Here is a 15,785-nt window from a genome sequence, read left to right as displayed (position 1 = left end):
TAGCGTCAAAAACCAACCTTCTCCGTGTCACACAAAAAGCAGCTTGGAGTTGGGAAGTTTTAAAGTGCCATTTCCTCCTAAAATCATGTCGGTGCATGACTTGGGGAATGAGGAACTTTGCTGCTTCTTCTTTCCACGCGTATGAATCATCACACGTACGCAAACCACAAGGTGTGTAAAGACGAGAATTAATCTAGAATTGCGTTGAAAGGGTGTATAACAGTAATAATACAAATTAATCACATCCGAGGCTTACAGTATAAAAGTCTTCCAGCCAGAAGCTCATCGATTAACCACAAACCTTTGTTTCATCTGGAAACACAAATACTCAGTGATCTTTGTCTCCACCTAGGGGTGACTACAACACATTACACAGTGCCACCCTGAATGTTGTAATATTTTGTTGGCTGTTTCAATGTAGGGTTGGAAATACATATTATATAATATGTATACATATAAATACATATAGTTATATACATGTATAAATATATATACACATATATATAAATATAATACACACAATAAGATTTGACCTCTTTTTCTAAATGAGAGGAGGAACCATCATATAATGCTTATAACGGCGACTGTTGATGTGAAGGACATGAATTAGAGAAGCTGTAGAATGATTTTTGTGGCATAAAACAATTTTATTTCATTACGTTTAGTTTTTAAGCTAAAAGAAAACATTTGAGGATTTTTTTAAATGATGTGAGTAAAATACAAAAAGCTCAATGTTGACTACATTATAAACACACCTGTCAGTTAGACACTAAAGAACTCCAAACCTGATGAAGTCTACTCAACAACAGTCTAAGATTCCTCTCCGATTGGAGCACAGCCCGAGAAGAAGCTGTTCTGAAAACTTGGGAGGAGTCTTCTCTTCTTCTTCTTGAGGATGTTCACTGTGATTCGGTCTTTCCCCTGGTCCGCGTCCTCCTCTTCCAGGACGGGCTTCAACACCGACTCGAGGTCTGCTGGGCTGTGTCCTATGTCCACGATTTCCTCCAGCACCTGAGGAAAAACACAACTTCTGTGCGGTACATCCGACTTGGACACTCGGTGTCGTCATTTGCTTGAGGGGGTGGGGGTTACCTTCTTGGTCGGTTTGCATGACGGTGGCCTGAAGAATGTGGTGTCCGGACTGGCAGTGGCCGGGTCTTCAAGAGAGTCTCTGGAGACATGTTCCACTGGACCGGCCTTCTGAAACGAGTAAAAGGTAAACACATGCCGATTACAGTAAGATCAGCGACCAAGGAGGACATATGTAGCTGTTACGTTAGATCAGCTCCGTTGTACCTAATGTTGCGACTAATTAAGTGCGAGTTATAAAATCGTCTAACCTCCTGGTTGTCCATATTCCGACATTTGTCCTGGTCGCACCTGCAGTTCTCCCCACACGTCATTTTGCCTTTGCGGCAGCGACACTGCTTGTTGCTACACCGACCTTTACACAAACACTGCATGCAAAAAAATATTTTCAGCCTTTCAATGTGTTGTATTGTTTTTTTGCATTAGCAAGTCATTTGCTGATTGTACAGACATGCTCTCTCAGAAATACGTCTGCTCTTTTTACCCCCGTGGTTTTTGTCTTCTTTGAGGTTGGGTGTCTTTTCTCCAGTTTCTCTGGACGCCACTCGTCCTCTTCCTCGTCTTCACTGGGGGACCAGAGGTCGTCAATGTGGATGGTCGTGTTCAGCTGCATTTTTGCTGTCGTGAAGCGCTTCCCTTTCGGCTTCAGAACACAAGCATGGAGCCAACGTGAGTATTCCCATTCATCCAGCTCATTCTATTCTCATGACGATGGGTCCGTTGCAACTGGACACTTCAGGTTGTCTTACAAAGCGTTTTGCCCATCATCCAAATAGAAATCATCAGTTCATGCTCAATGACTAGACTGGACAGCTCAACCCTCTGTAGCTGGCTTCATTTGTTCATGCTCAAAGACTAGATAGGACAACTATTGCTTAATCAGTTCACACTCAAACTAGATATGACACATCTAGTGCATCATCACTTCATGCTCAAAGACCAGATAGGACACCTCTAGTGCCTAATCGGTTCATGATCTAAGACTAGCTGGGACAGCACGAGTGCTTAAACGGTTCATCCTCATAGACTCGAGGAGACAGGGCTAGTGCTAATCAGTTCAAAGCCTAGATTGGACAGCTCTACCCTATGTAACTGGTTTAATTCGCTCATGCTCAAAGACTAGATAGGACAACTATTGCTTAATCAGTTCACACTCAAACTAGATATATGACACCTGTAGTGCATCATCACTTGATGCTCAAAGACCAGAAAGGACACTTCTAGTGCCTAATCGGTTCATGATCTAAGACTAGCTAGGACAGCAAGAGTGCTTAAACGGTTCATCCTCACAGACTAGATGAGACAGGGCTAGTGCTAATCGGTTCAAAGACTAGATAGGACAGCTCTACCCTATGTAACTGGTTTAATTCGCTCATGCTCAAAGACTAGATAGGACAACTATTGCTTAATCAGTTCATACTCAAAAGTAGACATGACACCTCTAATGCATCATCACTTCATGCTCAAAGTCCAGAAAGGACACCTGTAGTTCATCATCACTTCATGCTCAAAGACCAGAAAGGACACTTCTAGTGCCTAATCGGTTCATGATCTAAGACTAGTTCGGACAGCAAGAGTGCTTAAACGGTTCATCCTCACAGACTTGATGAGACAGGGCTAGTGCTAATCGGTTCAAAGACTAGATAGGACAGATGTAGTTGTAGCTAGCAGGCTTCATCAACTAATGATCAGAGAGAGCTTGGATCCTATCAAGCAGTCTTCATCAGTTCATGTACAAAGACGAGATAGGGCAGCTTGAGTGCCTCATCAGCTTGTGCTCAAAGACCAGCTAGGACGGCTCTAATCATGAAACATGAGACATCGAGCAAAGACAATGCGCCCTACGCTTTGGCTGGTAAAGTGAGGTCGCTTGGTACTGATGATGCCACTGAGAAACATCCCGTACCTTCGGAGGAATGTACTCAAAGGAATCGTAGGGGTTCGTGTCGTTGTCATTGTTGGTGTGAGGACTCGGCACGAGGACTTTCCTTCCTGATGTAAGTTGGAGCAACGAGAGTTTCTGTGGAGAAAAGGAAAAAAAGACCAAGTCAACATTGCAGATAAATGGAACACGTTCTTCACACGAGTCATGTCAACTGACTAGTCTGGCGACTCTTTGCGTCAATCAGGGTTTAGCATAAATCTGGAACTGATGGAAATGATAAACAACTCCGTCTGTCTCCTGGCTTGCTCCTACAAAGCACAGCTCTAACAGTTTAACATCCAAGAATGAAACTGCATCGGCGTGGGACCCTGTGGCACTCCTGCACTTACCTGTCTGTACTGTTCATTCTGCTCCACCAGTTTTTGGTTCTGCTCACTTAAATTGCGCAATTTTTCCAGCTCCTCCTCCTAACAGAGAAGTGAGAAGAAGCTCGTCGCTGAGGAATATTTTCAACCGTGCTCAGTTGGTCAGAAACTGACCTGAACTTTGAGGCGCTGCAGGAGCTCCTTCTGTTTTGGACTCTCATCTTCCTGCTTTGCATCCCCCAACGCGCCACCAATGGGCTTGTTTTGGAGTTGGTTGAGGAGATAAAGAACCTGCCAGGTGGAAAAATAAATCCAATATTATACAGTGGTAGCTCAGTTAACATCCAAAGCTGATGCAAAAATATTGCCGTGCTTTGCATTCTCTTGCCGGGTGAGCATGTAATATGGCACGTAACAAACTGTTGTGTTTGTTGAGGCGGACATCTTGAATTGCATGTCCATGACGGAATCTTGTGATACTTATGTAACCCATATGACAAAATTAAATGTCAACCATGACCACAGTCAGCTGACATGAAGCCCCCCTCCTGATTCGCTGTCAACCAAATGTACCATTTAAATGATTTGAATTCTGGGTTAACAGCTCAGCGGAAAGATGCAAAACCTTTTACAATATTTTAAGCCACTAGTTTGGGTGAAAAACGCCATTTGTTGGACAGCGGCAATTGCACCTGGAACTCCATTTTGGAAACGTGTTTTTGTTGTGTTACCTTGATTGCGTATAATTAATCTTGATAATTGCGTCCATTGATTGTATAGTTGTAAAGGTGGCAAGACACAATGCTAACCACTGGTAGAACATGCACCGCATGTAGTCTGATGGACTGAAATGCATTAAATGCATCTATGAAAAGGATTATGAATGAAATATGCGGAATAATCTTTATTGCCATGACGAACTGTGAATTTTTGAGTGACTTGTTTATCTCTAAACCTTTTATCAGTGCATGTTTTCTGGCCTCAACGGGGCAGGTTTTTTCCCCCCCAAAAATGAACTGGTTTCCTTCATGAAAAGGGATTTCCCTGCAAACATACTTCTCTCTCCTCCTCCCTCCAACGAACTCCACTCTCACTCTGGTTGTATGTATGCAAAGCAAGTGAAATCAAAGTAATAGTGATGTTAGATGTTCAATTGTTGCCTGTAATTATTTTTGCATACTTTTTCCTCCTTGTAAAACTATAACTGTTGTCCATAAAACGTGTTTTGTGTTAAAATATTTGGTTTCTGGAATGGATTGATTGCATTTATATTATTTTCTATGGGAAAACCTGCCTTGGTTAGAGTCAGTTTTGGTTATGGAACAAATTAATGACACTAATCAAGGCATCACTATAGTGTTAAAAAAATGAATAAATAAATGGGAAAAAAAGCTTATTGGCTACCTTCTCTTGATGCCTCTGTTCTAACTCCACGAGCTGCTGCTGGTGCTCCATATCCATGGTGGACATTACATTCCTCTCATCAGCCAACATTTTCCTTAAGTCCTGTCCGTTTCCTTTCTCCTGCTGGAGTTCACTCTCGAGCTTGGCTGTGGCCGTTGTTGCAGACACCAGCTGATGAAATAAGATAAAATGTGCATACATTACATCTGTTAAAATGTACAGGATTAGAAAAGACAAAATGTTAAAATGACTTGAAATAAAAACCTCACCTCAGCGACCAGGACCCTGATTGCACACTTGGCATCAACAATGTTTCTGATGGCGTCTATCCGCTGCTTAAAACGCCCCTCGCTGTCTGCAGCAAGGACCTTCTGCTGAAGGTCTGCTATCTGTGCATTCCTGTTCAAACGAGGGTCATTCAGTCTTGATGGAAAAAGGTGTGGTGTATGGCGCCAAGTTAGAGAAATATTCACTATATTAAAGGGGGTTGGTGTCGGTTAACATGGAGAGATGTTTTACATCAACTACGCAGTGATTGCATGACTAGTGCTGATCCGGTTGCTGTTCATTGACTGACAGGTACCTGAGTTCCATCTCCGTCTTCAAGTTTTCCAACTGTTTGGTCACAGGGGTCTCCAGCGCCCCCTGGGTCTCCAACTCGGATATGATCAGTGTCCGACGCTTGAAGGAACGATACCAGCCGATAACATTATTATTAAAAAAAACAAAAAACAAAGTCGGTTTTCATTTTATAATGTACACTTCTTCAACTCACCCTGATTTTGGCTGCAGGTCGCTCCCCGGTGTCTATCTGCTGCTTGAGGTTGGTTATCTCCTGAGCCAAAGTTTTCCTGTCCTCCAGGAGGTCATTGAGGTGGCGCCGGGCCTCCTCTGTGCTAACCATCACCTCCACTTCATCGAGAAGCCACGTCTGAACACATGGCGATAAACTAAAATCAGTGGTCAGGAGTTTTGGATGGAGCAACCTGGGTGTTCATGGACAAGGTCAATACGGTTGTCCCTTGTTACATCGCTCGCTCACTAAATCCGCTGCTTCATGGTTGACCTTGGCCTATGATTAGTCCAATATTGAAAGACAAGTTGTAGTATGTAGTATTGTGGTCACTAGGCATCAGTAATGTTATGAGACATGACCTTCCATCACATTACCTGTTACACTGCATGGAGATTGGCTGAGCCAGAAGAGCGCAGCCGACATGCCATGGCTGAGATCGAATGGGAAAAAAGTTCTCTCATTCTGTGTGGAAGTGGTAGGATTTTGACTCCTTTTTCTTTCGTTCCCACTCCGTTTGAAACACTTTTTTAAAGGAAAACTGCACTTTTAAAACATTACTTCATTCCCAACACACTCCCACTCTCTCGTCTCTCTTTTCTGTGCATTATAAAGATATAAGCAGTGGCTGTCTGTGATGTCCCTGCAGGAATACCGTAGTCTGCTCAATTTTTTGCAAACAAAGAATAATAAGTGTAAAGGTGACTATAGGGGTGTTATTTCATGTTGAGAGGGCTCTTTTTTTTTTTGTCCCGTCCAGCCATTGGGGCAGATAGTATTGTTGATCTAAATGCCCTTACATGCTAAACAGACTTGCTCTGTGTCAGGAAAGGTGTTGGCTACAACTTCCCTGTACCATGAAATTTTATTTGCCGTTATTTGATGTTTTTGTTATGCCATTTGGAGCGACCGGACCGTGTTGATGTTGAGAGGGCTCTAACAGTGTCAAAACCCATATTTACAAAATCACAAACAGGAAAATATTGTGCTTCATACTGAATCCTACATTGCGCAAATTCACTTATGTGTTGAGTTTGGAGCCGATATGAAGAAATACATAAACAAGGGATGACTGTACTACATTCTGCTGTAGAACAAATGCTACCTTCACTCTCGCAGCCGCTCCCTCCATCCCTCGGTTCGGATAATCTTTGCGTTTCTCTGCTGCTTCACTTCTCCTCTGCAGAGCATCTTTCAGTCGCTTATTTGCGGCTGCAGCCTGTCGTAACAAATATCATAAGAGATATTTTCTCGAAGCTCACATTTCAGAAATGTATGTATTAATGTGCGTGGAAGAATGAAGGAGGAAGCCGGACCTCCTCGGTTTTCCGACGCAGGACATTGGCCTGTTTCTGGAAATCCCGCTCCAGTTTAAGCAGCTCATACTGCCGTTTCCGATCCTGTAAGAAGTGGACATCCATGTAAACATTTTTGAAATAAAGCATGGCAAACAGCAATTTTCTTGGCAGTGTCTGGAAGTCCATAAACCTTCTCTTTGAGTTGCAGCACTTCTCTGTCCTTCTGGCCTTTCCAGTGTCGAAATTTCTCAGAGTCCTCCCTCATCTGCCTCATCAGCTGCGTACGCTGGCCTTTCATTGCCTGCAAATACAAGGGGTTTTCCTGTTGGACTCCAAGACCACAACCTTTTCTAACACACCAACTTCTACTTGGAGGCCTGGGAGGTTAATAAATAAAGAAATCACACAATACATGAAAATGAACGTTATTGTATTGGCATTTGTATCCTCGTCTCCCGCCTTCCAACAGGCATGAGGAAGAGGGTTCACTCTGTTCATTGGCTTGACGCGTTTGTTCCATAGAACGACGACATGAACGGAGTGAGCCCTTTTGTCAGTCACACAGCCTCTTTCTCTCAGTGGGTGTAGAGTACAGAAGAGTGTAACCTTGTGAGGAGCACTGCAAGGTAACGTAGTAGAATGTAATATAGTATTTTCCCCCATTGTACTCCTCTTAAAATGAATGTTAAAGTCTTGTCGCACCCTCGTAGAGCCAGTCTTGTGACACACCTAGTAAATGGAAAATAAAAACCTACCTGTATTTCTTGTACAAGCTTGCTGACTTTCTGAACAGATGACTCTTTGAGCTTGAGCAGTTTTGATTGCTCAAGAAGTTTCTTCTTCATGTCTCCCAGCTGCCCCTCCAGCTTCTGCAGGCGCTTCCTTCGCTGCTCACTCAGGCTAAAGGAGAACGGAGCATGTGAAATAAAGACAAGGTCACTTTTGAAATGCAATATAAAATGTGTTTAATGTTCATGTCGGCGCTGGCAGAAGTCATCTGGAAAGACATTTGTGAGAGCATACTTAGCCTGGTTGGTTTCTTTCTTTGCAGACTGAAGTGCCATGATAAGATCCTCTTTTTCCTTTTGCAGAGAATCCACGGCAGACTGTAGAGACTGTACATTACTCTGCAGGATTACATTTGAAATGTCAAACAACGTTGTGCCAATGTGATTATCCATGCACATCATGCTTCATCTAAGCAGTTTACGTCCTGCGCATCGTCACACGAGGTAAACTTTCTCACCCAATGCTCCGACTGCACGGACTCCAGCTGGCTGTCATTCTGGCACATCTTCTTGACGAACGCCTCCTTCAAACTCAACACTTTGTTGAGCTCAATCAGCTCCTTGGAGAGCTGGGCCTGTCGCAGTGCATGGTGGGCTGTAAAGCCATCTGGTGTGTCTTTGCCATCAGTTGCGTTGCTATGCTAATGTGGAAGAGAGGGGAAAGCGCTGTAGGGTATATTCTACATAACCACACACTCACAATTTCAATGGTTGGTTAGCCTAACTAGCATGTTTTTGAATGGAAAACCCATACCAGTACAGGGCAAATATACAAATAACACACGGGAATTTCAATTGGAAAATAAGTCAACCTACTGATGGAGAGTCATTGGATTCATTTTTACTGCCATTGCCGGCTCCATCTGGCACGTCCACCCCTGCAGCCATGGCGTCAATGGAGGCAGCAATCCCCGCACTCTCGCTCTTAGAGAAAAATAAAACATATGTATATATAAAATGAAGCGTTCACTAATCATTTTGTGCCTTTACGAAAAATTCTCAGTTTACAGTGACAGTCACATTTGACAATACAGCGGAACCTCCATTTTCGTACAGCGCAACAGTGCTCAAATAAAATTGTTTGTGTTCTAGCTTGGTGTGGCTTACGGCCACAACAGGAGCCCGACAAGCGATTCTCGTGCCTGTTGTGTTGTCATTAAAGCCTGTTGTTCTGGCCATCAGGTCCGGTGCTTGTGTGTCTCACCCAACATTACAGTAACATCACCGACACCAAATTGTCCATAGGTATGAATATGAGTGTGAATGGTTAAGCGGTAGAAAATGAATGAATTACCAACACCTAGTGACCTGTGTAGAATACTGCATGTCATCACAATGTCTTTGAATGAGTCTTCTGCATTCCTGACTGTATATTTGTATTTTGGTTCATTTAGCCATTTTAAGTGGCACGAAATGACTATCTCACTCCGTTTCCTGCATGTAAAATTATAATTATTCACAATAAAATATGTTTTTAGATCATATTTCTGGGTGTCTTGGACTGATTCACTGGATTTCCATTATTTTCTATGGTTTCAGAGCTTTTGGAAGAGGTAAATGACGCTGTGTGTTAATTACACTTTTCTTGAAGGCCTGTGGAGCCGTTCAGACTTCAGCTGCCTTTCTTACCTTGAGCTCCAAGATAACATCCTGTAGGTTCTTCATCACCTCCACATTCTCCTTCAACTCCTGATCTTCAAGTGTCACCAACAGTTTCTCAAGATTCACAGTGCAGCTGAAACAAAGCCCACATGCGTGTCTGTTGAGGCGGCTATCAAATGCCAGGGGGCAGATTGATCCGTAAAAACGAACCAAACTGTAAAGCTACTAACAAGCACATGAAAAACACGCAAGTTTCCCCAAAACTTACGCTGCATGGTGCTGCAGTTGTTCCAGTTTGCTTTGCAGTTTCTCATTTGTTTGTTCAGTCTACAATGAAAACAATAAGCAACATGGATAAAAATGTAACAAATGTTACAAACACCCAAGACCAACACAACTCACTGTAATGATCTTCTCAAACATGAGGGCGGTTTGTACGGCTGCTTCACTCAGCTCCTTGCTCAATTTGTTGTTCTCATCCTGCAGAATATGGTTCTGTTTAAGCAGCTTATTCACATTTTCTGCAGATTCGGGCCTGTGGGGGGGAAAAAAACAAAAACACTAGTAAGCACCATCGGTATTCGTCAGGAAGGGCATCTGGAATATAAAGGGCTCAAGCCAAAAATCTGTATGCGGATCAAAAAGAGCCAGAGTGGTGACTCCATAAGCAGGAAAAAGCAGAAACAAAACAAAAACACAAAAAGAAACATGGCTGTAATATCCATACTGACTCCACTGATCATAAACGCAAGAGTGGTGTCTTACCCAGACAGCACCGGGGCAACTCCTCCACGCGCATGAAGCAGCATCACCTGCAGCTCCTGAACCTGTGGACAAAAGGCATGTTTCCCCGGCCACATTAGGTACGCCTGCGCAGTCAAATGATATCCCATCCCTACGACATCATGAGCTGCTCTCTCCCCCTCCACCTCCACCTCCTGGCCTTGTGCAGACGGTACAGGTCATTAAAAGCTTGGTGGTTAGCATTGCAAGCATGCTAACCACATTTGTGGATACATTTTGATCTCATGGGAACTTGCTTGAATAACTTGCCTCAATAGATGAGGTGGTCAAGCGCAAAATCTCCAATGCAATTTTGGAAAATGTTAAAGTTAGCACTTGGCAAAATTGCGCCAAGTACCAAAAGTGCAGCTGTCTCTTGACTTAGCATCATGCCATGTAAATGTGTGCAATTTACTATAAAGATATGAGTTAAAACACTAACATATTAACAGTTAGCATACCTGCACCTGCTAGCAACATAGCAGTAAGTACCGGGCATGCAAAGGCATTTTTACAGTGAACCTACATCATGCCATGCCTAAATAGCATATTGACATGAGCAAAATAGCTAAAATGCTAACAGCATGTTAAGCACGAAAAGTTCCAATGCAGTTTCATAGCACCCCTACATCATACCATGTGCATATTTGCATTGAGACGTGAGTGGAAGAACTAAAATGCTAACAGTTAGCATATTAGCACCTGGCAAGATAGCACTAGGTAGTGAAAGTGCCAAGTGCTATTGTGTCCCTACATCATACCATGTATTTGGCTACAGTAAGACATAAGCGAAATAGCTAAAATGCTAACTGTTAGCATATTAAGACTTGGCAAGATAGCACACTGTGCTATCGCGTCCCTACATTATGCCATGTACGTAGTTACATTTAGACGAATGGCTACAATGCTAATGTTAGCAGGTTGGCAACTTCCCAGACAGCAGAAGCAGTTATTTCCTCAAAGCAAATGAAGATGCGGCTTTCTGTGTACCTGTTGCTTCAAACGGCTCATTTCTGCCGCTCTGGGGTCAACGTTGACGACAGGCTTGTTTTTGATCTTACGAGCTCGGTCAGCGTATCGCAGCGTGTTGATGGTCTCCTCCATGTTGGAGTCTGCAGGACTGACGCACGCAATCATTAGCGTGTGGCTGTTGCCTCCCAAGGAATCTGATGAACGAAAGAAACAAAGGAACCCAGAGTGTTCACTTTTATCCCTTATCCTGTTCAGGGTTGGGGGTGAGCCAGAGCTCATCATTGCTGGCTTTTTGGGCAAGACTGGTCACCAGTCAAAGTGCACATAAACAAACAAAGAGGGTGGAGAAAAAAAAACGAATTACTCAGCCTAAACCCGCACGCTAACAACACTGCTATCATGCCACCTATCTGGAATGCAAGATAATCAAAAAACTTTTTCTTTGTTGCTTGAAAGCTGATGAAAGATCAACTATGACTTTAATCTACAAAAGACGACACAAGCAGTATGCACAAGGTTTGGCTGCAAATATGATGTGAAGGTCCTCCAAAAGGGATGATGCATCTGGGACTGACCTCGAAATAAATCAAAGCTTACCTTGTAACAGGCGAGTGAGTTTGGAGTCTCTGTAAGGGACAAAGGCATTTTTCTTGCTTTCATCCCCCAGGGCACTGATCACATTACCCAAAGACAAAAGGCCTCGATTGATGCTGATGCCTGAGGATGAAACGTTATTGGGGACACCGTGACAGGGCACAGAAGGTTTGCGCAGCATACATCATGAGGTGAATGTCTAATTCAAGGTTATGCTGAGCAGAGGCTCGGAGGTGCCGCACCTTCTTTTAAACGATCACCCTCCGCTTTGGTTTTCTTCTGCCTCTCTGAGCCGGCCAGATCCACAAGGTGTAGTTTGGAAACTATGGAGTCAACTCTGCCAAAACAAAAGGTTTGCCTTGTGTTTTTATATTTCACTACAGTGCCATTCAGACCTTCACTACAGAAAGTACAGTACAGAACCAAAAAAAAACCCAACACTAACTTGTCTTTCCCTTTGCGCTGCTCCAGGGTGATGGTGAAGATGGCGTGCGAGCGTGACGATGCGGCATTCATGGCCGTGGAGCCAACAGTGCGAGCAGAGTTTCCGAGCTCCAGGCAGTTCACCATCTCCTGTTCTGAGACCACCTGCTTCTCCGTTAACCCCACAATCTGGAGATGGACATGAAGTAGAAAGTTCAAATACAAAGACCCACATCACTACTATCAGGAGAATTATAGAGTGGAGGAGCCGGACGGATGCGCCAAGCAACCTGTGTGATGCTAAGGAGGTCAGGGGAAACGGAGTATAGGGCAGGAGGAGCCACTTGGCGTGGCCCAGCAAGACGCACTGTCTTCGGGCACACGCTCTGGGCAGCCGGTGTGACGCCACTGAGGTTTTTTTTAATACTTACCTTAATACCTTCTTTGGGGTCTTCCCGAATGCTGATAGCAGGTTTATCCTTAGCGGTAGACAACAAATCCAAAACATCCTCGTTGTAAATCTATGATAAAAAAAGTAAATAGATGTAAGAAACATTTAAATTGAGTCAAACAAAAATGTCACACAACCTCCAGATATGACACTCCCAGGCAGAACTCAGAGTCGGCCCTTTCCTTTTCGTCAAAGATCCTCCTGATAACTCGAGGAATAACGCCGACAGATGGCTCATTCTCTTGGGCAGACGTGTACGTGCCCCCCATGGAGAAGGTCTTTCCGGATCCCGTCTGTCCATATGCAAGCACTGTAGCGTGGTACCCTAAAAAACAGCAAACTCTAAAGATGTACAGTAAGCCCGTGATTGGTTCCAAACCTGACAAAGAATTTTTTTCTTTATAGATTTCATATTTTTGTAGTTAGAACATGGACAATCTGCTGACAACCTTCCAAAATGAGCTTTTTTGACAATAGAGCCCCCCAGATGAAATATGAAATAACACCCCTATAGTCACATTTACAAAAATGGCAGACACCACACAAGTAAGAGATTTCAATCATAAATAAGACTTGTGTCGTGTGGGCCGTATTAAATGTGTTACAGGGCTGGGAGAGCAGAGTTGTTGGTGAACAGGAAGTGATGTTGGGTATTCAGAGTTAACTTTGAGCTTGACGCGGGTTACAGCTGAAAAAATAGTCTGAGTCTGTATTGGGATTATTGTGCTTGATGTCAGACAATTCAAACCGGTGAATTGGCCCCAGATCCAATCGTGGTTAAGTGAATTTCGTAATACTTTTGTAGTTATACATAGAAGACCTATTTATGAGTTTCTAAATACAGTTTTTAACATCATTAGAGCCCTGTAAACATGAAACACTGCAGCACCCCTATAGTCACTTTTACAGACCTGATATTTTTTGTTTACATCACCATGCACAAGCTACAGGATCACTGCAGAGCTAGCTAGTTTGGATGCCCAATTTACATATTCTAAAATCAAGGAAGTGTTTCAAACGGAGTGGGGAAGGACAAAGAAGCCACAAACGTACAGAATGAGAGGAGAACCTTTTTTTGCGCTAGCTCACACATGACATGTTGGCTCAGCTCCATGCAGTGTGAAAGGTCATGTCTGATAACATTACTGATACCTAGTGACCACAATACTACATATTTTGGACTAATAATAGCTCATAGTCAACCATGAAACAGCTATCATTTAATTATAGTTTTTTTTTTAATCACAATATAGGCAGCAGAGACTAATAAGCACACTTTTGAAGAAACACGGCAAAATTTGAAGTGCAATGTATGTACCTTTAAAGAGCCCACACAATAAGGGGGACACTGCAGTGCTAAAGACTTCCTCTTGCTCTGCAGTGGGATCAAATACATAATCATACGTAAAAGCCTTCTCTCTACCAACGACCACCTGAAAGAAAGAACATGGAGAAAAAAACTAACATTAACGCTGTAATTTTCTTCCAAAGACTCCTGATTTGTGTATGGTTATTGCATTAGTCCTGATTAGAGCAGGGAAAAAAATAATTTGATGACAATTGATTTTGATGTGGAATACAGACCTGTGGCTCCCCTGGTACGAACGTGAGGCAGCCCTGACAACCTTCATTTATTTCTTTTGGCACCAAGGGACGACACCTTAAGGCGACCCGCACCTTTTCCTCCTCGGTGGTCATGGCGTTCCAGTCTAGGGAGGCTACAAGAAAACACGTCTTCAGGATTAATCCATTTCATGCTTAGGCTCCCATTGGGGTTGGGAGGGCAAGGCGATGAGCAGTGAGGCAATACTAATCAAACGTCCGATGTAATTATATTAAGAGGTACATTTTCTACAAAAAATAAAAAAAATAAAATAAAATATTAACAAAATAAAGTAAAAAAATAAAAACTTAAATTATATTATGAAAGCAGGAAGTGAACAAATGTAACAGTTACTGATTGTAAAAGTACCAGATGGAGGGGTAGGATTTAATAAGCTTTGCTTCTTCCTACTCCTTTTGGACATGTGGAACTGTGAACTGATTATGGGATGCACTCAATTGTAATCTGATGCATGTTCAAATGAAATTAAACCATTTTGCCGCCCCCTATAGGCCAAAATTTCAGATGTCTCCTGACTTTGCATCATGCCATTTAAATATGTGCAATTTACTATAAAGATACTAGCAAAAATACTAACTTACTAACAGTTAGCATGCTAGCACCTAGTAACATAGCACTAAGTACCGAGCATGCCTACGCATTTTTACAGAGTGCCTACATCTTTCTATAAGTTATGACTTTCAGCGCTGATCTGAATGACAGAAGGTGATGCTGTGAAAAATTCATATAATATTAAATGGAACAGAAGGGCAACGATAGCCAGAAAGGTGCCCTATCAGTAAGGAAAACAAAATACTGGTTGTGTCACGTAATATCAAGAGGGGAAAAGTGGAAAAATACTCTCGATGCGGTGTTAAAAATGGAATAAATACGTGCGTGTCACATTCTGACAATACAGTCTTTAGAAAGCTTAAAGTTGTACTGTACAAACTGAACAAAACTGAAAAGTTACATATGTAACTCATTCACGCCACACACCCAAGAGTCAGATCACTGGATCGTCATCATTATCGTTAAGTTCCGATAATGCTGCACATCATCAATTTAATGGACGCGCATTTTTTAATGAAAAATGTGCGTGCGAGTATAGAAAATCCAAACCGTTTCCAGTCCAGCTTTACGTAGGGTTAGCTTAGAGCTATTAGCGTAGGGTTAACTTGACTCACCGCTCGGCTGGTTTCTGTCACAATGTTTATATTTCACAGGGACGGGTCCAGTAGACGCGGCTGATATTTAACCAACAACCACATTAGTCGTTACAAATCGAAACCGCACCAAGAAATAATGTTTATCCAACGTTATAAACTTATGTCAAAACAATACGTATGAAAGGAGTGGAGTCCGAGTTCCGGCCCGCGAATTTCAAACATCGAGCTCCGCCCTCTTCTTCTTCGTTTTGCCTCTGCGGTCCGCTTGTTCTTCTTCTTCGTCGTCGTCGTCATTCGCGGTAGACTCACATGTTAGTTCTGGCTTAACACTGACATCAACAGGCCGACAGGAGAAATAAGAAAAACAATATGCAGGACTAGATGTGCGATACCACTGATTTGGTTTCTGATCAGATACGGAGCAAAATTCACTCCGGTGTTGGGATACGGATCCGATGCCGATGCTTTGTGTTAACCTAATGTGTCTGGTAAAAAAGTAGTGTATTTCATATCATAGCATAAAGAATACAAGGTATTTAATACATTCAATAATGAAATAAATAAAA

At 42.8% G+C, this 15,785-nt stretch overlaps 1 protein-coding gene across 2 annotated transcripts; it reads right to left on the bottom strand.

Moving 5' to 3' along the window:
• Positions 1–632: 632 nt before the first annotated feature.
• Positions 633–15,497, bottom strand: kif4 (kinesin family member 4). 2 transcript variants are annotated; one of them, XM_058078587.1, is made up of 31 exons: positions 15,238–15,497; positions 14,032–14,165; positions 13,766–13,880; positions 12,585–12,772; positions 12,428–12,517; positions 12,019–12,185; positions 11,816–11,910; positions 11,577–11,696; positions 10,998–11,173; positions 9,990–10,051; positions 9,627–9,759; positions 9,493–9,551; positions 9,252–9,357; positions 8,439–8,546; positions 8,081–8,263; positions 7,858–7,961; positions 7,590–7,734; positions 7,025–7,135; positions 6,853–6,936; positions 6,642–6,755; positions 5,519–5,674; positions 5,327–5,424; positions 5,013–5,142; positions 4,744–4,914; positions 3,514–3,630; positions 3,364–3,441; positions 2,996–3,109; positions 1,574–1,732; positions 1,341–1,457; positions 1,093–1,197; positions 633–1,011 (listed from the first exon to the last, which is right to left on the bottom strand). In XM_058078587.1, the coding sequence occupies exons 2-31, from the start codon at positions 14,143–14,145 to the stop codon at positions 811–813; spliced, it is 3,720 nt and encodes a 1,239-aa protein (XP_057934570.1). In that variant the 5' UTR covers positions 14,146–14,165; positions 15,238–15,497; the 3' UTR covers positions 633–810. The 2 variants fall into 2 exon arrangements, with proteins under 2 accessions (XP_057934570.1, XP_057934569.1); XM_058078586.1 differs by having other exon boundaries at positions 1,093–1,200; positions 15,238–15,496.
• Between the last annotated feature and the right edge of the window lie 288 nt (positions 15,498–15,785).

Source organism: Doryrhamphus excisus, chromosome 7 (assembly GCF_030265055.1).
Source record: "Doryrhamphus excisus isolate RoL2022-K1 chromosome 7, RoL_Dexc_1.0, whole genome shotgun sequence".
Lineage (NCBI taxonomy): Eukaryota > Metazoa > Chordata > Actinopteri > Syngnathiformes > Syngnathidae > Doryrhamphus > Doryrhamphus excisus.
Note: the sequence above shows the minus strand (reverse complement) of the source record. Positions and strands in the feature narration are given on the sequence as shown.